This window comes from Macaca nemestrina, chromosome 15, assembly GCF_043159975.1.
Source record: "Macaca nemestrina isolate mMacNem1 chromosome 15, mMacNem.hap1, whole genome shotgun sequence".
Classification (NCBI taxonomy): Eukaryota; Metazoa; Chordata; class Mammalia; order Primates; family Cercopithecidae; genus Macaca; species Macaca nemestrina.
The window spans coordinates 110502722-110523415 of NC_092139.1; the positions used below are offsets into that span (position 1 = coordinate 110502722).

The 20694-nt window shown below is 52.5% G+C and overlaps 1 protein-coding gene and 1 long non-coding RNA gene across 7 annotated transcripts; one reads left to right on the forward strand and one right to left on the reverse strand.

The window, feature by feature from the left end:
* The first annotated feature begins 276 nt into the window (after window positions 1-276).
* On the forward strand, window positions 277-7343 carry LOC105464335 (uncharacterized). 6 transcript variants are annotated; one of them, XM_011712141.2, is made up of 4 exons: window positions 277-1165; window positions 1666-2023; window positions 6508-6690; window positions 6940-7343. In XM_011712141.2, the coding sequence occupies exons 1-4, from the start codon at window positions 948-950 to the stop codon at window positions 7123-7125; spliced, it is 945 nt and encodes a 314-aa protein (XP_011710443.2). In that variant the 5' UTR covers window positions 277-947; the 3' UTR covers window positions 7126-7343. The 6 variants fall into 6 exon arrangements, 2 of the variants coding, with proteins under 2 accessions (XP_011710443.2, XP_070936784.1); XM_071080683.1 differs by having other exon boundaries at window positions 7059-7343; XR_011614194.1 differs by lacking the exon at window positions 277-1165 and having other exon boundaries at window positions 1192-2023.
* A 4293-nt stretch (window positions 7344-11636) lies between these two features.
* LOC105464337 (uncharacterized) lies at window positions 11637-16301 on the reverse strand. The gene is made up of 3 exons (XR_011614195.1): window positions 15645-16301; window positions 14276-14377; window positions 11637-12351 (listed from the first exon to the last, which is right to left on the reverse strand). It is a non-coding gene; the product is annotated as an uncharacterized lncRNA (long non-coding RNA).
* Window positions 16302-20694: the final 4393 nt, after the last annotated feature.

The following is a 20694-nucleotide window of genomic DNA, read 5'->3' on the forward strand; positions in this document are numbered from 1 at the left end:
CCGAGACGGGCGGATCACGAGGTCAGGAGATCGAGACCATCCTGGCTAACACGGTGAAACCCCGTCTCTACTAAAAAATACAAAAAACTAGCCGGGCGAGGTGGCTGGCGCCTGTAGTCCCAGCTACTCGGGAGGCTGAGGCAGGAGAATAGCGTAAACCCGGGAGGCGGAGCTTGCAGTGAGCTGAGATCCGGCCATTGCACTCCAGTCTGGGCGACAGAGCGAGACTCCGTCTCAAAAAAAAAAAAAAAAAAAAGATTACGAACCTTAAAACAGGGAGGGAGATTATCGTAGACGTGGCTGGGATAGTGGGTCTGGTCCAGTCCCATGAGCCGTAAGAGCAGAGAAGGGCTTTCTCCGGTTGGAAGCAGAAGAGAGACCAGGCTGAATGGGAAGCCAGAGTTTCCAAGTGTGAGGACTGGACAGGCTGCTGCCGGCTCCGAGACACGGGCCCACGGGCAAGGACAGAGACGGGCCTCTACTTGCTAAGGCTGGGCCCTGGCTGCCAGCCAGCCAGGGACCAGGGACTTCAGTCCCACAGCCACAGAAACCAGATCCCACTGACCACCAGCATGGACTCAGAAGGCAACTCACGTGCAGAACTTCCGGAAAGCAAACCCACCCGGCAGGCACCAGGCCCCTCCAGCCACCCTCAGGCGTGCGGGGCTGCAGCTGGAGAGGGGCCCAGGGCCGGGCTCGGGCCTGTCGGACTCTCCCCTCCACAGTCCAAGTGACCTGGCCAGTGGCAGGACGGAGGCCTGAGAGGTGACGTCGTTCAGGGAACTGGGAGGGCTGGGGCGCTGGCTGACGGTGATGGGTGTGTGTGAGAACCTGAATAGATGAGGGTGCGGTGGAGGCAGCGCCCTCCCCCATTGTTTACTGGGGTGTGACTTGAGCACCTCACAAGCACAGGCAGTGCCTCGGCCGCTTGCTCTGAGGGGCCGACCATGCCCACCAGCCTGCGGCCCGTGGCGGCTGGCCCACTGTGTGCCGGGCACCCTGAGCCCTGCGTTTCCAGTGGCTCCAACTCTCGCACAGGTGACCTGGTGGATGCTGCTGTCCTCTGTGTGAGGGAGGAAGCGAGGGAACTGTCATGGCCCACGAGCCTGTTCACCTCCAGAAGTGGCTCCCAACCCCAGGCTCCTTCCAGCAAACCCTTGGAAAGGTCATAGAGCCTGGCTGCCCCAGGCCTCGAGGGGAAGAGCGTGGGGGGCAGCAGGGTGGACAGGGCCCCTTGGGTCATTCCAAGGGTTCAGGTTCACCTGGGAGGGTCTGCCCTGCGGAGAGGTAGGAGCCCCTGTGGCAGGAAGAAGGGACCCTCAGGGCTCCTAGCCAGGGCCGGGGGAGTGGCTCAAGTCGCGTGGAGACCGTGGGCTTGGGATGCTCAGGAGTCGGGGACCGGGAGGGTCTGCAGGCTCACTGGCTGCGGGTGGAAAGTGAGGGCCGTGAGAGTGGCCTGAGCAGCTTGGTGGGGGCCGCAGGGGCCGGGTGGGCCTGGGGTGAGGTGAGGAGGCGACAGGGGATGCAGCTGGAGTGCTGAGCTGCAGGGTTCCGTTTGAGGGACACGGGTCCCATGGGAGCATCCACTGGACTCAGGCGTCCAGGCAGTGATGCCTTGCGCTTGGCTCTAGCCCTGGGTGCCTGGACAAACAGGGGCCTTTCCAGGCAGGGCGCTGTGGTGCAGACAAGGGCAGCCAACTGCGTGACAAGGAGGACAGCCACAGGGCAGCAGAGAGGAAGTGAGAGCTTGTGGGAGAGGTCATGTCTGGTGTGGGAGCGAGCGGGTTCCCCTCAACCCAGGAGTGGGCCTCAGGGCACAGGGCACAGGGCACAGGTGTGTTCACAGCCTGGCTGGGCGGCACCCTCTCTGCCCAGCTCCCCTGCAGGACCACAGCCGCCCTGGTGGGACCAGCACAGGTGCCGGGCAGAGGGAAGCAGAGGAGCCCCTGATGTCTCGCTGCTGTCGTCCGTCTGTCCATGCTGGGCTGCAGCTGGTGTGACCTCCACTGTGCTCTTGTTTTTGGTGAGACCAATGACTCAGGCAAGCAGAATGATAAGAACCACAAACAGGGAACGCGGGCGGGAGTGGAAGGGAGCAGAAGGCACGTGGTCCTGTGTAAATCCATCCCGGGACGCAGTGCAAACAACGGTCTCCGAGCCCACGTAATCACAGAGAGCAGGACGTTCCGGGGTCAGTGGGGAGAGTCAGCTCCTTCCCGAGCCAAGCAGCAGCTGCATGGGGGAGGGTCGCAATTATTTGTTTTTGAGACAGAGTCTCTCCCTCTTGCCCGGGCTGGAGTGCAGAATTACAATCACAGCTCTGTGCGGTCTCAGCCTCCCAGGCTCAAGCAATCATCTGGCTTCAGCCTCCCAAGTAGTTGGGACTATAGGTGCACACTCCCATGCCCAGCTAATTTTTTTCCCCTGTTTTTCGTAGAGATGGAGTCTTACTATGTTGTCCAGGTTGGTCTTAGACTTCTGGGCTTAAGGGATCCTCCCGCCTTGGCTTCCCAAAGTGCTGGGATTACAGGCAGGAGTTACCACGCTCAGCTAGGGAGGGTTGCAATTTTTATCTTTACTTTTTTGAGATGGAGTTTCGCTCTGTCGCCCAGGCTAGAGTATAGTGTGTGGTATGATCTCAGCTCACTGCAACCTCTGCCTCCCAGGTTCAAGCAATTCTCGTGCCTCAGTCTCCCGAGTAGCTGGGATTACAGGCGCCCACCACCATGCCCGGGTAATTTTTGTATTTTTAGTAGAGACGGGGTTTTGCCATGTGGCCCAGGCTGGTCTCAAACTCCTGAGCTCAAGCAACCCCCCCTGCCTCGGCCTCCCAAAGTGCTGGGATTACAGGCGTGAGTCACCGTGCCCAGCTCTGAGGTAATTTCCTAATGCTGCAATTTAAGAGAGAATTTGTTCCTGGGAAAGGCTGTGCGTGTAAGACTCACCCCGTCTCCCACTCCTCTCTCTTTGCTGACCCGATTCCTCTTGGCACAGAGGTTCCGAAACATCCCCTAGCCCTCACTGGCTTCATCTCAAGAACAAAAGTACAATAAGCACCTTTTCCACGCACCACTGCCTGAGCCCTCAGTCCAGCCTTCACCAGTTTCCACCGGGTCCTTGGATTGCCGTTATCACCATTTTCTTTTTTAATCAATAGATGCAAAATGTGTTTTGTTAAACAAATATTAACTAACATCCTTCATATACGAAGCACTCATGCAAAATGATTACATAATAAAACACAAAAGCTGAAGGATGAATGGGCCAAGAACACACACTAAACTCACACACACACACATCCGCGCACTCAGGCAGGGGGAATGGGCCCACCAGATGGGACCGGCCACCTGCCCTGCGGCTGAGGGAACCTGCCCAGCAGGGTCCAGCACTGGGCCCAGCGTCCTCCCTGAGACACCTGTGGCTGCTGGGCCCTAAAAGCATCAGATGGAAAGCCCGGGAAGGTGTCCCAGTGAGCCTGGGGTTGGACAGTGCTGGGGAAACCCATGTTCACATGTTCGGAGTTAGAGGGAGTCACCTAGGGCTGCCTTGCACTCACCCTCCGTGTGAAATGGGAACATAATCTGCTGGGAGCGTTTCTGGAAGAGCGAATGACCACACAGCAACCGGCTGAGTCCAGGCCCCAGCCTGGAGCAGGCTCTCTCAGTGTGGGAAGTTTGTTGATGGTTTTTTTCTGAGACAGGGTCTCACTCTGTTGCCTAGGCTGGAGTGCGATGGCACAATCGCAGCTCTTTGCAACCTCTGCCTTTCTGAGCTCAAAGGATTCTCCTGCCTCAGCCTCCCATGTAGCTGGGACCACCGGCACATGCCACCATGCCCAGCTAATGTTTGCATTTTTTGTAGAGACAAGGTCTCGCTATGTTGCCCAGGCTGGTCTTGAACCCCTGGGCTCAAGCGATCCGCCTGCCCCAGCCTCCCAAAGTGCTGGGATTACAGGTGTGAGCCACCGTGCCTGGCCCCAGTGTGGGAATTTCCTACGGACACTGCTACAGATGGGACTGTGACATCACCAACCCCATCTTCAATACTCCTATGTTGAAGAGGGAATCCCCTGAGTGACTGTATTGGCAATAAGGTGTTAGAAGGCCACAGGGGAGGGCCCTTCCACAGGAAGAGGAAGAGATACGGGAGAGCTCTCTCTTCCCCTCTGCATACACGGAGGAAAGGCCATGCGGGAGGGGGGCCACCTACAAGCCCGGAAGAGAAGCCTCACCAGAAACCAACCGTGATGGCGTCTTCATCTTGGACTTCAGCCTCCAGAACTGAGAGAAAAGAAAAGTCTGTTGCTGAAGCCCCAGTCTGTGGGATCTTGTCATGGAGCCTCCCCTCCGGGAGACTGACCTGCACATCTTCCCCTCCCGTCCCCTCCCCTCCCATCCCTTCTCCTAGTCTCCCCTCATCTCCCTTCCCTTCCCCTCCCTTCCCCTCCCCTCCCCAGGCACAGGCTACCTGAGGCTAGACATGGGACAGGAGAATGGGGCGAGTGGGGGCAGCCTGTGAGATCCACCGGAGAGGCCTCAGTGGGGCTGAGAGAGGAGCAGAGGTGGGAGTGGGCACAGGGCCCTACAATTATAGGAAAACTCCAGTCTCCTGGCTTGGCTCAGCCGATCCTCCACCCCCAGACCATCAGCAGAGGCCCTCCCGCCCCTCTCATCTCATCTCCCAGGCACTCCAGCTGGCTAAACAACAGCCCTACCCCCAGAGCCGGGCCTTTGCACACACTGCCACCCCCATCCCTGCTCCTCCTGCTGTATTGTGGCAGCCTCTCCCCAAAATGCAACCCCAGGGCCCTGCCCTCAGAAGGCCTCCTGGACCACCAAGCCCTCATGTGGTCCTGCTCTCCGTCCCTGTAGCCTCCGTCCCTGCAGCCTGCACCCTAAGCCCAGCTCTACAAGGATCTGGAGGACAGGACACCACAGGTGACATAACAGAGCCTCCGGTAGCCCCACCCAGGCAGAGGCCTCGGGTCCTGTGGAAGGACAAGGTCTGGAGAGCAGCCCCTCCCCTGGGAGGGAACCCCGGGGCAGCTGTGCCCGTCCCCTGTCTACCCCACCCCCCGCAGGGCTGACCCCAGCCTCTGTCACACACTTATCTACTCCTGCCGGCATTGCCTGGCAGCGGCGGGGAACCGGGCAGACACCGGCAGGCACCGTCTGTGTCCACTACACACTCCTGCTGATGTGGTGTGGTGAAGACAAGTCTGCCCAGAAACAACACCACGAGGCAGGGAGACTGGAGGTGGAGGGACCCTGGGGAGGGCAGCCCAGGCCCAGCGGGCACCCACTTCTGCCGCTGCCTCCCTCTGCAGCCCTCGGGCGTGACTGTTGCCGCTGCTGCCCCTGCTGGAATCCCCAGTTCTAGCCATTCTCATTTCCGGGCCTCCAAGGTCATTCATCAAACATATTTGTCTCCACAATATCCAAGGTTTAATACTCTCTGTATTTGTTTCTAATTTCAGGCATCATAAAATTCTGAACTTGCTATGTAGAATATGAAATTGCTAATAGAAGATTGTTTATTAAAAAAAAGACTAGAGGCCGGGCGCGGTGGCTCACGCCTATAATCCCAACACTTTGGGAGGCCGAGTTGGGCGGATCACAAGGTCAGGAGATCCAGACCATCCTGGCTAATGCAATGAAACCCTGCCTGTACTAAAAATACAGAAAATTAGCTGGGCGAGGTGGCGGGTGCCTGTAGTCCCAGCTACTTGGGAGGCTGAGGCAGGAGAATGGCGTGAACCCGGGAGGCGGAGCTTGCAGTGAGCCGAGATCACGCCACTGCACTCCAGCCTGGGCGACAGAGCGAGACTCCATCTCAAAAAAAAAAAAAAAAAAGACTAGACTTTTAAAATTTTCTGGTAGGTACTCAAATATTTGTTGAATGAGTGAATGTAAGGACAACAGAATATAATAATTTGGGATCAGATTATTAGGCTGTCTAAAATTTACAATGAATCCAGTTCGGGGAAAAGCGTTACTCAGTGAAATAATTATATTGATTTAACCTCAACTTTAAAAGTCAATCATTGGGTCGGGCGTGGTGGCTCATGCCTGTAATCCCAGCACTTTGGGAGGCCAAGGCGGTGGATCACCTGAGGTCAGGAGTTCGAGACCAGCCTGACCAACACGGAAAAACCCCATCTCTACTGAAAATACAAAATTAGCCGGGCATCGTGACACATGCCTGTAATCCCAGCTACTTAGGAGGCTGAGGCAGGAGAATTGCTTGAACCCAGGAGGTGGAGGTTGCAATGAACCGAGGTTGCGCCATTGCACTCCAGCCTGGGCAACAAGAGGGAAACTCTGTCTTAAAAAAAAAAAGGTCAATCACTGTTCAACTATCGATGAATTTATCTAAATATTTTCTAATTTATATTATAGTTTCAGACTAGAAATTTTAGAAATAACAATTCTCAAATGTTTATATTATAATGAAAAAATATACTTGTGTTCAAAAACTGCCTTCTTGATATATTACTCATTCCTCCAGTTCGTGGCAGCAGCCGCTCCAGACAGCCTGCCCCCGCTGCAGCAGGGAGGTACCACCAGGACTACACACTGCATGGAGCTGGCAGGAGCCCTGCCCCTTCCGAGCTGTAAGCCTGCAACTTTTGCAGCCACCCAAGTTGTAACTGCAGATCTGAGTCTTCCTGTGGTCTTCCAGGGCAAGCAGGTAGGAGCCCTGCTCTCCCGGGTGCCACTGCAGCCACCCAAACTGTGGCTGCAGCTTCAGGCATCCCTCCACTCTTGGGGGCCTGGGAAGGCCCCCCCTGCCCCCACTGCCTGGCTTCTCCCTGCTGTTGGCTGTCAACACCCACTCTGATCTCGGAGCAAAGTTGGGCTGAGCAGGGGCCATGAATGGCAGTGGGAGGCAGATTCCTGGGCAGAAGCCGGCAGGTACCCGATAAGACCCCACTTTCAGACCAGGGAGAGCCTGAAGGCTGAAGGCCGGGCTGCCAGATCCACAGACCAGAGTGGGGACTTGTGGTACCTTTTCTGGGTGCCCATGCACCATTCGGCATGCATTTCCTCCTCTCTGAGGTCCACAAACACCCCAGGCTCAACCAGAGCAAGGCAGAGGATGGAGAAGCAACCGGAGACTAGATGACCAGCTGCAGAGGAGCTACCCTCTCTGCTGAGAGCTGGGAAGTCAACAGGGACCTGCCTGCAGAGTGGAGCCACCCACTCCAGGGCCTCCGGGGCCTCCTCTCTACAGAGAGCTGAACGCTGGAGGAGATGACCTGCCTACAGAGAGGAACTGCCCACTGTGGGTCTCCTCCCAGCTGTCCTAAGATTCAATAAAGCTTTTCTTTGTCTTGCTCACTCTCCACTTGTCTGTGTGCCTCATTCTTCCTGGACACAGGACAAGAACTCAGGCAAAGGTTGGGATTACAGGCGTGAGCCACTGCGCCCGGCCCAATACTTTGACTTTGCTGCAATGCATTCTACTTTCTGTATCATTTATTTTTATTTTTATTTTATTATTATTTTTTGAGACAGAGTCTCACTCTGTCCCCCAGGCTGGAGTACAGTGGTGCAATATTGGCTCACTGCAACCTCCGCCTCCTGAGTTCAAACAGTTCTCCTGCCTCAGCCTCCCAAGTAGCTGGGACTACAGGTACACGCCACCATGCCCGGCTAATTTTTGTGTTTTTAGTAGAGACTGGGTTTCGCCATGTTGGCCAGGATGGTCTTGAACTCCTGATCTCAAGTGATCCACCTGCCTTGGCCTCCCAAAGTGTTGAGATTACTGGCGTGAGCCACCATGCCTGGCCCAGTACCTTGACTTTGATGCAATGCATTCAACTTCCTGTATCATTTAAATGTAGTGGAATTGTTATAAAGATGAATGTTATACCTCCTAGTTTTCTGGATAATGTTCTCCGTAAGTTTTATACGTTGACCACAATGCCAATTATAGTTAAAGGCAAGCTTGTTTCTCATAAACTATGTGACTTCAAGTTAATTACTTGGCTTCTTTGAGCCCCAGAGCCTGAATTTGTTATATGATAGGGTCAGAATCTTCTTCTGTCTCTGAAATTCTTTTCTACTCTAGTTGTGGTCATTCTATATTTTAGTCAACGGTTAAATTATCCATAAAAATGACATATTTCTTCTAAAGCCAAAATAGAAAATCTATTTCTTTAAGAGCAATTCCTAGCCAGGCGCGGAGGCTCACACCTGTAATCCCAGCACTTTGGGAGGCCAAGGTGGGTGGATCACCTGATGTCAGAAGTTCAAGACCAGCCTGGCCAGCATAGTCAAATCCCGTCTCTACTAAAAATACAAAAATAAGCCAATTGTGGTGGCTCGTGCTTGTAATCCCAGCTACTCGGGAGGCTGAGGCAGGAGAATTGCTTGAACCCAGGAGGTGGAGTTTGCAGTGAGCTGAGATCGTGCCATTGCACTCCAGTCTGGGCAACAGGAGTGACACTCCATCTCAAAATAAATAAATAAATAAATGCAGAAGGAATAATAAATTTTTTTTTTTTTTTTTTTTTTTTTTTTTTGAGACGGAGTCTCGCTCTGTCGCCCAGGCTGGAGTGCAGTGGCGTGATCTCGGCTCACTGCAAGCTCCGCCTCCTGGGTTCACGCCATTCTCCTGCCTCAGCCTCCCGAGTAGCTGGGACTACAGGCGCCCACAACCGCGCCCGGCTAATTTTTTGTATTTTTAGTAGAGACGGGGTTTCACCGTGGTCTTGATCTCCTGACCTTGTGATCCGCCCGCCTCGGGCTCCCAAAGTGCTGGGATTACAGGCGTGAGCCACCGCGCCCAGCTGGAATAATAAAATTAGAAAATTACTATTTTTTTCAAAACTTTTATGAAATGATGAGTCTAAGTAATAATCACCAGTGTTTTGTTTTGTTTTGAGATGGAGTCTCAATCTGTCGCCAGGCTGGAGTGCAGTGGTGCCACCTTGGCTCACTGCAACCTCCACCTCCTGGGTTCTAAGCAGTTCTCCTGCCTCAGCCTCCCAAGTAGCTGGGACTACAGGCACATGCCACAACACCTAGCTTATTTTTATATTTTTAGTAGACAGGGTTTCACCATGTTATCCAGGATGGTCTTGATCTCTTGACCTCGTGATCTGCCCACCTCGGCCTCCTAAAGTGCTGGGATTACAGACATAAGCCACCATGCCTGGCCAATCATCAGTGGTTTCTAAAACCACTGGGTGAAAGATAGATCTTATTACTGTATCTATTGATGAATCAGGCCAACCACATTGGAACCACATTTGATTAATTGATAACAAGACATTATGTGCCTCTTGATATGGTACCATAGGAAATATATAGAGGATAGAGTATACATATATAAAGTGGCTGGAAGCAGTGGCTCATGACTGTAATCCCAGCACTTTGGGAGGCCGGGGCAGGTGGATCACCTGAGGTCAGGAGTTCGAGACCAGCCTGGCCAGCATGGTGAAACCCCATCTATACTAAAAATATAAAAAATTAGCTGGGGCTGGTGGTGCGCGCCTGTAGACTCGGAAGCTGCAGCAGGAGAATCACTTGAATCTGGGAGGCAGAGTTTGCAGTGAGCCAAGATCATGCCATTGGACTCCAGCCTGGGTGACAGAGCGAGACATGTTTCAAAAAAAAAAAAAAAAAAAAAAATAGAGTATACATATATAAAATATCCTTACCTAAATAATTTTTTTTTTTGAGACGGAGTTTTTGCTTTTGTTGCCCGCTAGAATGCAATAGCGCGATCTCAGCTTGCCACAATCTCCACCTCCCGGGTTCAAGCAATTCTCCTTCCTCAGCCTCCCGAGTATCTAGGATTACAGGCACCTGCCACCACACTTGACTAATTTTTGTGTTTTTAGTAAGACGAGGTTTTACCATGTTGGCCAGGCTGGTCTCGAACTCTTATTCTCAGGTGATCCGCCCGCCTTGGCCTCCCAAAGTGCTGGGATTACAGGCGTGAGCCACCGTGTCCGGCCTAAATAAATACATTTTAAAAATGGAATCAGAAACACGCCTCTAAATCTTTTTTTTTTTTTTTTTTGAGACAGAATTTTGCTCTTGTTGCCCAGGCTGGAGTGCAGTGGCGCGATTTCAGCTCACCGCTACCTCTGTTTCCTGGGTTCAAGCAATTCTCCTGCTTCAGCCTCCCAAGTAGCTGGGATTACAGGCATGTGCCACCATACCCAGCTAATTTTGTATTTTTAGTAGAGACAGGGTTTCTCCATGTTGATCAGGCTGGTCTCGAACTCCCGACCTCAGGTGATCCACCACCCACCTCAGCCTCCCAAAGTGCTGGGATTACAGGTGTGAGCCACTGGGCCCAGCAACAAGCCTCTAAATCTTACTATCAGTTTATAAGAAATACTATGCTGTATTCATTAAAATGAGAAAACTTAGTGAGTCTGACCTTAGTAAGCTTAGTGACAAGGTAGAACACTGTAAACTCTGCCAGGCACGGTCGCTCACACCTATAATCCCAGCACTCTGGGAGGCTGAGGTGGGAGGATCACCTGAGGTCAGGAGTTTGAAACCAGCCTGGCCAACATGGTGAAACCCCATCTCTACTAAAAATGTAAAAATTAGTCAGGTGTGGTGGCAGGCGCCTGTAATCCCAGCTACTTGGGAGGCTGAGGCAGGAGAATTGCTTGAACCTGGGAGGCAGAGGTTGCAGTGAGCCGAGATTGCGCCCCCACACTCCAGCCTGGGCGACAGAGTGAAACTGCATCTCAAAAATCAAAACAAAACAAAAGAAAAAAACACACAAAAAACAAAAACATTGGCAACTCTCACACCCTGATAGCAATGCAAATTGTCCTACACAGTCTGAATCTGACGACACATACAAAATGGGAAAAATTATCCCCTTGCCACTAGATGGTGCTTACTGGCTTTGGAGTACTTTATCCTATATATTGTCTTCTGCTACATTGCTGCCTTCCTCTTTTTACTTCTGATGGATCACCGGAGGAAGGGGCTGGGCACTAGGGCTTAGAGCCTCCCAAAAATGCTGTAATCTGGATCCCAACAGTCATATCTGCTGTGGAACCATGTTGCCCCTGGGCACACATCTCTGAGAGTTTCTGTCTCCTCTAGCCACTTACATTTATTCAGTTGCTTAGCAATAGCTATCTGTGATACTGTGTTAAGGGTCTTTTTCTGAAGAATATATATTTTAATACATCTAATTATTGCACATAATATCTGTGCTATTTAACTTTTCTCTTTATTATTATATTTATTTTATTTATTTTGAAACAAAGTCTTGCTCTGTTGCCCAGGCTGGAGTGCAGTGGCGCAATCTTGGCTCACTGCAACCTCCACCTCCTGGGTTCAAGTGATTCTCCTGCCTCAGCCTCCCAAGTAGCTGGGATTACAGGCATGCGCTACTAAGCCTGGTTAATTTTGTATTTTTAGTAGAGACAGGGTTTCTTCATGTTGGTCAGGCTGGTCTCGAACTCCTGACCTCAGGTGATCCGCCCACCTCAGCCTCCCAAAGTGCTGGGATTATAGACATGAGCCACCACACCCTGCCTAGTGAAGAATTCTATTCAAAATATTCCTATTCTTTTTCAAAAATATTAATTACCCATCCCTGGGGTAATATCAGACTTCCCTGCCCCACAGAAATCAGGTTTGGAGACATACTTTGTTTTAGCCAATACTATATGGGCAGAAGTTATGTTTGTCACTTCTAAGCAGAAGCTTCAAGAGCCAGAATGTGACTTGCTGTGGGGTTTTTGGTTTGCTTTTCTCTTTCCCTGCTATGAGATCAGTCATGTTCTAGAGGCTGCTCCATCAGCTTGGGTCCCAACTTGAAAATATTGGCTCTCTGCAGTGGACACGAATGAGAGGTAAACCTTTATTTTTGTAAGCTGCTGAGACATTGGAGCCATTTGTTACTGCAGCATAACATATCGTATTCTGACTGATACACTGGCCATTTCTTAAACATTCTTTCAGACTAGTCATGACCTCTATCAGGTTCTGCACATGCATGCCTGCCTAATAGTTAATGATACAAATAAACATTTTGTCTGGGTGATGTGGATTGGGTCTGTGTCCCCACCCAAGTCTCATGATCCGTTGTAATCCCCAGTGTTGGAGGTTGAGGTCGGGCTCAGGGGAAGGCCATTGGACATGGGGCAGAGTTCTCATGAATGGATTAGTACCATCCCTCTTGGTACTGGATAGTGAGTTCTCACGAGATCTGGCTGTTTAAAAGTGGATAGCACCTCCTCTGTCTCTCTCTCTGTCCTGTGCCTGCCATGGAAGACTCGTAGTCCCACTTGCCTTCTGCCTTCTGCTTTGAAGCTCCTTGAGGCCTCCCCAGAAGCAGAAGCCACTATACTTTCTGTATAGCCTGCAGAACCATGAGCCAGTTAAAGCTCTTTTCCTTATAAATTACTCAGTCTCAGGTATTTCTTTATAGCAGTTCAAGAACTGATGAATACATTTGGGAAGGCTCCATTCCATGACTTTACTATTATTATTTTTTTGAGACGGAGTTTCACTCTTGTTGCCCAAGCTGGAGTGCAGTGGTGCAATCTCGGCTCACTGCAACCTCCACCTCCTGGGTTCAAGCAATTCTCCTGTCTCAGCCTCCTGAGTAGCTGGGATTATAGGTACCCACCACCACGCCTGGCTAATTTTTGTATTTTTAGTAGAGACAGGGTTTCACCATATTGGTCAAGCTGGTCTCGAACTCCCGACCTCAGGTGATCCACCTGCCTCGGCCTCCCAAAGTGCTGGGATTACAGGCATGAGCCACCGCGCCCGGCCCATTGCATGACTTTTGGCAAAAAAACAGATTCTGCCCCCGACTAAGGAAGCCAAAAAGAGCAGATATTTGCTCTCCTGGAGTCCTCACAGCTAGAGAAGTGCCACGTGACTCCTGTGCACTCCAGCTTGGGGGACAAAGTGAGACTCTGTCTCAAAAAAAAAAGAAAAAAAAAAATCAGAAAATAAAAAATGAGAGTCCATGAAAAGATTATTTCAAATTCATCATTGCCAGGAATTTAAATTGTCCTCCTCCATATAGATTGTTGTGAAAACACATTACTATTATTTTCTTTTTTTTTTTTTCTTTTTCCCTGGCACGGGAGGAGGGAATAGAAAATCACTTCTATCCTACCTGTCTGTGTGCATTGACTCACACTCTGCTTTTTGGATCATTTTCTTCGGAAAAAGTTTCTCATAGTGTGTCTTGACTTTTTAAAAAGCTGTGTATTAAAAGCACTTAAACGCAGCCAGGCGAGGTCAGAGGCTGAGGCGGTGGATCACCTGAGGTCAGGAGTTCAAGACCAGCCTGAACAACATGGCAAAACCCTGTCTCTACTAAAAATACAAAAATCAGCCAGTTGTGGTGGCTCACACCTGTAGTTCCAGTTACTTGGGAGGCTGAGGCACAAGAATTTCTTGAACCCAGGAGACAGAAGTTGCAGTGAGCCAAGATCATGCCACTGCACTCCAGTCTGGTGATGGAGTGAGACTGTGTCTCAAAAAACAAAAACAAAAAAAAGTACTTAAACACACTGACAGATACTGAAGAATGCAGAAAATTGTATGAATGTGAATATCTGCCTTTATACCGTGTACTAGTGGCAGCAAACCCAAACAAAACCGAAATGCTTTGTTTTGCTCAAATTTGTTGAGTTTCAGATGTCAATTGGGAACTGCTTTGGCTTGTGTTTGCAGCTTTTCCTCTGTTGCCTCTTCCACCCTTAGCTTAATAACAGCGATCCAGTCCTATTAAACCTGGGTTTGGACTCATGCCATGACTGACTTGCTTTGGCTTTTCTAGTGCCGTATTTGCCTTGCCTACAATATCCTGCCTGCCATATCTGATTCCTTCTCTTAAGACCCATACTCAGGCCAGGTGCAGTGGCTCACTCCTGTATTCCCAGCACTTTGGGAGGCCAAGGCGAGCAGATCACCTAAGGTCAGTTCAAGACCAGCCTGGACAATATGGCAAAACCCCGTCTCTACTAAAAATACAAAAATTAGCCAGACATGGTTGTGAGCGCCTGTCATCTCAGCTACTCGGGAGGCTGAGGCAGGAGAATCACTTGCATCCGTGGCACTGAGGCACCTTCTCTCCTGCATGGCCCCCTAACCCCCTGCTCTGTCATATGACAGATGCCCAAAGACTATGCTGCTTCTCCGCAGCCATCTGATGACACCGTGTTACCTGGCAGTGTCCCTTCCCCTGGTGCCAGTCTCACTAGCGTGGCGGCACCTCAGTTTGGTGCCTCCTCCCCCTCTGCCCACTGCCCTCCTGTACTTACTATGGATTCTCCTCTCCTTTCACAGGTAGCTTGTTCCGTAATGCAAAGTGCTCCTCCTGGGACCGGGCTAGTGGAAGGCTCAGACTGGGCTTTTCTTGAGGTCTGGGGAGATGGAAGATTGTTGGAATGAGCTCGGGAGCTTGGCTCACCCCGTCCTGGGTGATTGTTACCAGAAATTGAATATGTTTCTTCCCACACAGAATCACGATGTTGACACCGGCCTCAATCTCATGGATGAAACCAAGTGTCTCCTATCAGGGCAGCCGTCTCTAGGCCGAGGGAGTCAGGGAAGCCACTGCCCATGACCTTCTTTCCCATCGAGCCACCTGCACCCTTCACCCCTGTGTCTCCACCTCTAGGACTTTCTCATCGACCGAGAGCCTGTGACAACTCTCCCAACAGATCAATGGTCTTGTATGTGAAGTACCTCGGAAATTGAGGAGGGTGCGGGGGGAAGGAAAGTGTGACAGAAACCGAGGCAGGGATTCACGAGAGGGGAGATCCTGGGACCAGCCGATTTGCTGGGCAGTGTTGAGGAGGTCGCCTCTTCCCTGAGCCTTCTCCCTGGAAGCTGTTCACAGGGAGGAGTTGGACCGCGTGGCTGGTGGCTGGTTGTATTATTTTATGCTGCTGCAGAAGCACCAGCTGAGAGTTGCTCGGGAGGGAGGGATGGTAGGGAGATAAGAACCATGAGAGACGCTGGCACAAAGGGGTTATGGGATGAAGGGTCCAAGTTAGGCAGAAAAGAAAATGTTGCTAGTTGATGGGGAAGAAAGGAAGTCAGAGGGCTCAGACGCCGGGGCACAGAACATCTCAGGCGCACGCTCCTCTCTCATAGTCAACAATATTTGTCAAACGGGAGGACCCTGCATCATCTGCTAACCTGAAGGGTCTGCAGGTGAGAGCTTCGGGGCCATGGCCCAGTGTCCCTGCAGCCCAGCCCTCCAACCTCCTCCCAACCTCCTCCCACAGTGGGGACTGGGTGCCCCTCTGCCAGCTGAGACAGCCCACACAACCCCCAACCCTAATGATTGCTGCACCTGTCCCGGAAGTCCTCCTCTACCTCCTCCTCTCTGCATGCACCTCAGGATGAGAGGCTGCGGGCACAGGAAGAGAAGATGCAGCAGGAGGAGGAGAGGCTGCAGAAACTGGACATAAGGCCGAGCTCTGGGGAGAGCCGGCGAAGGCACGCGTGCAAACCCTGGAGGCCACGCAGACTGAGCTTACCACCGTCAGCTGCGTGCCCTCCCAGAACCACGAGCTGGAGGAGCAGCTGGTCGAGCTGCAGAGCGGCTTTAAGGAGCTGGTGCTCAGCCCCACCTGGGGAGCCTCCCCCTCTCCCTGGCCCTCTGGGTCTTTGTTTCCCCACCTGTGAAATGGGGCGTGTAGTCCTCACATGAAATGGTACTTCTGAAGGCACCTGCGAGCCAGAGTCCTGCTCCGATGGCTGTGGGGGAGGAGGGATGGTTTTTCTCTAACCTGCCTCCACCCTTCCTGGTGCCGTGGGAGGCAGAAGGGCAGACACCAAGTTCTGGGGTCTCCAGCTGCAGCGGGTGACCACTGATCGCTTCTCTCTGTCCAGAACAAGGAGAACATAGAGACAGCCGGTCTGCTGCAGTCAGAGCTGCATGGCAAGAAGGAGCTGCAGGAGAAGCTGGGCTGAAGGAGATGGTAACCCTGCCCCATCCAAGAAGGGCTGGGAGGTGGGTACCAGCCCCTGGGGAGGGGAGGTGTGAGGCCAGAGGCAGCTCCAGCGTGGGGGACAGTGACCCCAGAACCCTCCAGGGCAGGCCTGTGACTGTTTCTTGCTTCCTGTCCTCTGACTTTTAGAGGCAGGTAGCCCGGGGTCTGGACATCATCATACTGAATAGAGGCATGGAGCTGTCCGGTCATAGGGAAAGAGACAGTGGTCTGAGAGGCTCCTTAGATTCGAACTGGATCCCGGCCTCAGCTGCACTGGTCACCATTCAACTACTTTGCATCTCTAAGTCTTGGTTTCATTAGCTTAAAAAGGAAGTTAGGGCCGGGCGCGGTGGCTCAAGCCTGTAATCCCAGCACTTTGGGAGGCCGAGGCGGGCGGATCACAAGGTCAGGAGATCGAGACCACAGTGAAACCCCGTCTCTACTAAAAATACAAAAAATTAGCCGGGCGCGGTGGCGGGCGCCTGTAGTCCCAGCTACTCAGGAGGCTGAGGCAGGAGAATGGCGGGAACCCGGGAGGCGGAGCTTGCAGTGAGCCGAGATCGCGCCACTGCACTCCAGCCTGGGCGACAGAGCGAGACTCCGTCTCAAAAAAAAAAAAAAAAAAAAAAAAAAGGAAGTTAGCATCTTCCTCGCAGCGGTGCTGAGGATTAAATGGGATAAAACATGGAAAGCATTAGATATGTTGCACACTTAACAGATGGTGGTTGGCTTCCTCTGCATTTCCACCAGTCTGGGGCCTACAGTTCAAATGGTGGGAAGAAGGCTGTGAGATCTGAGGCTGGGGAAGGAGGCATGGGCCTCTAGGCAAGAGAAGCAGTCACTGAGGCCTAGAGCCTGGGGCCAGGGGCCTGGAGAGGTGAGAGAGTCCCACAGAGCCCTCGCTACCTTATTTATGGGCCCAGAATCTGGAGGCCAGCCACCACCTGCCCTTACGCCCAGGGTCTTCCTGCAGGAAGAGCCTGGAGGCTCAGAGTCTGCAGCGAGACCAGTACCTGGGACACCTGTATTAGTAACCAAGGGCACTGACTTCCATCCAGCCCAGGCGTCTTCCATTCCGTCCCCCTGCCTCCCTCACTGGTCTGTGCCTCCGGAGTGCGGGCTGCCCCGCAGGCTCCCTCCAGGCTGAGTTCGTGGCCCTGCCCCGTCGTGGCCAGAGTCAGCTTCACAGGATGAGAGCCAGCTAAGCTCCAGGGACTTTCCAGGACAAGTGTCCCTTGGAAACAATTTTAAGGCGAAAGGTGTCCCTTTTCACTGCTCCCAACAGTACCCTAGTAATGGCTTGGCCCTTCCCCTCCCCTGAGCTCCACGGAGAACACAACCAGCAGAGGAGACATTCCCTGTCATCCAGAAATGAGTGATTCCCAGCCGAGGGACGGCAGGACTGGTAGACACTGTCAGGCTACACGGCTGCCTGCACAGAACCCCAATGCTTGGCGGGGGACAGGAGGGGTGGCAGGAGCTGGCTGTCCACAGGCCGGGCATGGCAGGGAGGCTCACTGGAGGTGGCACATTTTGGAGGGGGATGTCAGGGGACAGCGTTCTCTTGTAGTTGGACCACAAGACTCCACAAGGACAGCGCGGTGACTGATTCCCAGCGCTAGAGGCGAGGTGGTCAGCCGTGTGTAGGTATGTCTGTATATGAGTGTTGATAGGTATTTATAGAGCAGGGTAGGGCATACCACGGAGGCACAAGTTTTCCCCAGTGGTCACGCCTGGATGTGTCAGCTCACCATGTCCGCAGACGAAGTCACAGATGAAGGGGGCTGGCTTTGGGGCTGGGGCAGCCACTGTTAAGTCACAGAACAGCCGTCCAGGCAGGCTTGGAAAGGGAGGTCCCCGAGAAGAGGAGGGATCTGTTTAGAGGTCGAAGGGCCGGGGGCTCTCAGGAGGGGAGGGACTTGCCTGACCCGATCGATTAGCTGGCAGTTGGAGGAAAAGCAGAGAGAAAATGGGAGAGAGAAAAAAGAGGAGAGCTGGTAAGGCAAGTGCAGCACACGACCAGCCACGCCGCAGCAGTGGTGGGAGGGCCGGGGAGGGGAGGGTGCAGGTGCGGGTGTGGCAAGGTTCCGGGAAAGGAGAGGCTGGAAGAGAAAGGGGACGTGATGGAGGGAGGAGCCGGACCTTCACAGGTAGCGCCTGGGGGCTGTAGCGGCCCTCCCCCACCCCACACATGCTGGCCTTTCCCACGGCACCCGGGCAGCGCACCCACAGTTCAGACCGATCTCAGTTCCCTCGGGCTTCCCTCTTCTCTGGTCACCCTGTCTTCCAACCCACTGGCTCAGGGCCAGCCCTCGCCTTGGAGAATCCCATGCAACAGCCAACAGGCCTGCTAGAGAAAGAACACTGCTTTGAACCAGGAGGGTGAAGCTAAAAGGGGTCAGAAAGCCCAAGACCCTCTGAAAGGACCCTGGGGGAGGCAGGGAGGGGAGGCAGGGAGGGCAGGCAGCCGGACGCCAGTGGCCATAGACTTGTAAGTCTAAGCGGGAAGCCTCAGCTGGTGGGGGGGGGGCGGGGCTGCAGGTGAGGCTGGGCCCTTCCTGCTGGGAAAAGCGGAAGAGTGAGAGTCAGTGGCTGGGGAAGTGGGCGGGCTCAGTGGGCAGAGCTCAGCCGGGCCAGCAGGCACTGTGCTCCCCTTGGCTGAATAGCATAGGCAGCTCCTTGGAGCAACAGGCCAAGGTACGTGAGCCCACTGGCTGGCCACGGTCCTTCTGCTGGGGCCAGGGACACTGCCTTCAGTCACATGCTAGTAGGTATGTCGGTACCAGGAGGGAGGCAAGACCCCATTTCTATAAAAAAAATAAATAAATAAAAGAAAGCTGGGCACAGCGGCTCACACCTGTAATCTTAGCACTTTAGGAGGTTGAGGCAGGTGGATCGCAAGGTCAGGAGTTTGAGACAAGCCTGGCCAACATGGTGAAACCCCATCTCTACTAAAAATAGAAACATTAGCTGGGTATGGTGGCGGGCACCTGTAATCCCAGCTACTCAGGAGGCTGAGGCAGGAGAATTGCTTGAATCCGGGAGGCGGAGGTTGCAGTGAGCCAAGATCGCACCATTGCACTCCAACCTGGGCAACAAGAGCAAAACTCCGTCTCAAAAAAAATAAAAAATAAAAGAAGGTAAATTAGCCCGGTGTGGTAGTGCACACCTGTGGTTCCAACTACTTAGGAGGCTGAGGCTCCTGCGGGCCATGATTGTGCCACTGTACTTCAGCCTGGGCAACAGAGCAAGACCATGCCTCAAAAACAAAACAAAACAAAACAAAACAGGAAAGACAAGGAGGAGGGAGATTACATCTTGCTTTTTTCCCCCTACACTTTAATTAAAATTCAGCATTTCTTTCCATAGTGAATGTTGCTGGGAACAAACCTCATTAGTGTTAGCAGCACCTGTTACCTTGTTACCAATAGAAATCAGATATTTTCATGTTAACTGCAGCTGTTGCAGACATCTTGAGATACCATTTTTGCTCATCATTACCTCAAAATTATAGTAATTAGACCCAACTCTGGATCTTGTCATTTAACGTGCCAGTAAAACATATCATGTAATATCACAAATATTTTCATAAACTCTATTTCTATATGATTTATATCTATCACTCTCCGTATTTTATTTCGTGCACTTAAAATAAAAATCTGAGGCCAGGCCAGGCACGCTGGCTCACGCCTGTAATCCCAGCACTTTGGGAGGCCGAGGTGGGTGAATCACGAGGTCAGATCGAGACCATTCTGGCCAAGATGATGAAACCCCATCTCTACTAAAAATACAAAAATTAGCCCAGCATGGCGGTGGGCTCCTGTAATCCCAGCTACTCAGGAGGCTGAGGCAGGAGAATCGCTTGATCCCAAGAGGCGGAGGTTGCAGTGAGCTGAGATCGCCCCATTGCATTCCAGCCTGGGCGACAAGAGGGAGACTCTGTCTCAAAGAAAATAAAAAGAATCCCAGCTCCCCTGCTTGTTGTTCCTGTGACTTCACTGTGTCTGTTTCTCCGTCTATAAAGACAGAAGAGAGAAAAGATACCTACCTGGTAAGTTTCGGCAATTCTAGAGCTAATCTGTGTGGTGTGGTGGCCAGGAGGCTCCGTGCACACGCAATCAATATCAACAGCCATCATGATTCACCCACAGCTGCAAGTCATCCCCAGCACTGGGAAGTCCTCAGAACTCAAAGTCCCTGTCCTTAGCAGAATTTCCCTGTCCTAGGTTCTCATCTCTCAAGAGACTGCTTTTCCTATAGCGCATAGATGGTAAGTTATCCCACAAATGACTCTCTACTGAAGGTGCTCAGCCTGGCTTGCCTTTTCAGGAAGCAGGTTGAGGTTTCTCCAGAAAGCTGCTCAGAGGTAGTGTCTCTCCCGCTGTTGCGACGATGGCCGGCTGAACGTGCCCTAACTGAGCACTGACTCTCTTGCTTCTTTTTTTTTTTTTTTTTTTTTTGAGACGGAGTCTGGCTCTGTCGCCCGGGCTAGAGTGCAGTGGCCGGATCTCAGCTCACTGCAAGCTCCGCCCCCCGGGTTTACGCCATTCTCCTGCCTCAGCCTCCCGAGTAGCTAGGACTACAGGCGCCCGCTGCCTCGCCCGGCTAGTTTTTTGTATTTTTTAGTAGAGACGGGGTTTCACCGTGTTCGCCAGGATGGTCTCGATCTCCTGACCTCGTGATCCGCCCGTCTCGGCCTCCCAAAGTGCTGGGATTACAGGCTTGAGCCACCGCGC

Coding starts and splice junctions, on each gene's coding strand:
- LOC105464335 (XM_011712141.2), top strand. CDS start 948: ATGCCCACCAGCCTGCGGCCCGTGGCGGCTGGCCCACTGTGTGCCGGG. Junction 1,166..1,665: donor TCCAGCAAACCCTTGGAAAG/GTCATAGAGCCT, acceptor GGGCCTTTCCAG/GCAGGGCGCTGTGGTGCAGA. Junction 2,024..6,507: donor CCACTGTGCTCTTGTTTTTG/GTGAGACCAATG, acceptor TCATTCCTCCAG/TTCGTGGCAGCAGCCGCTCC.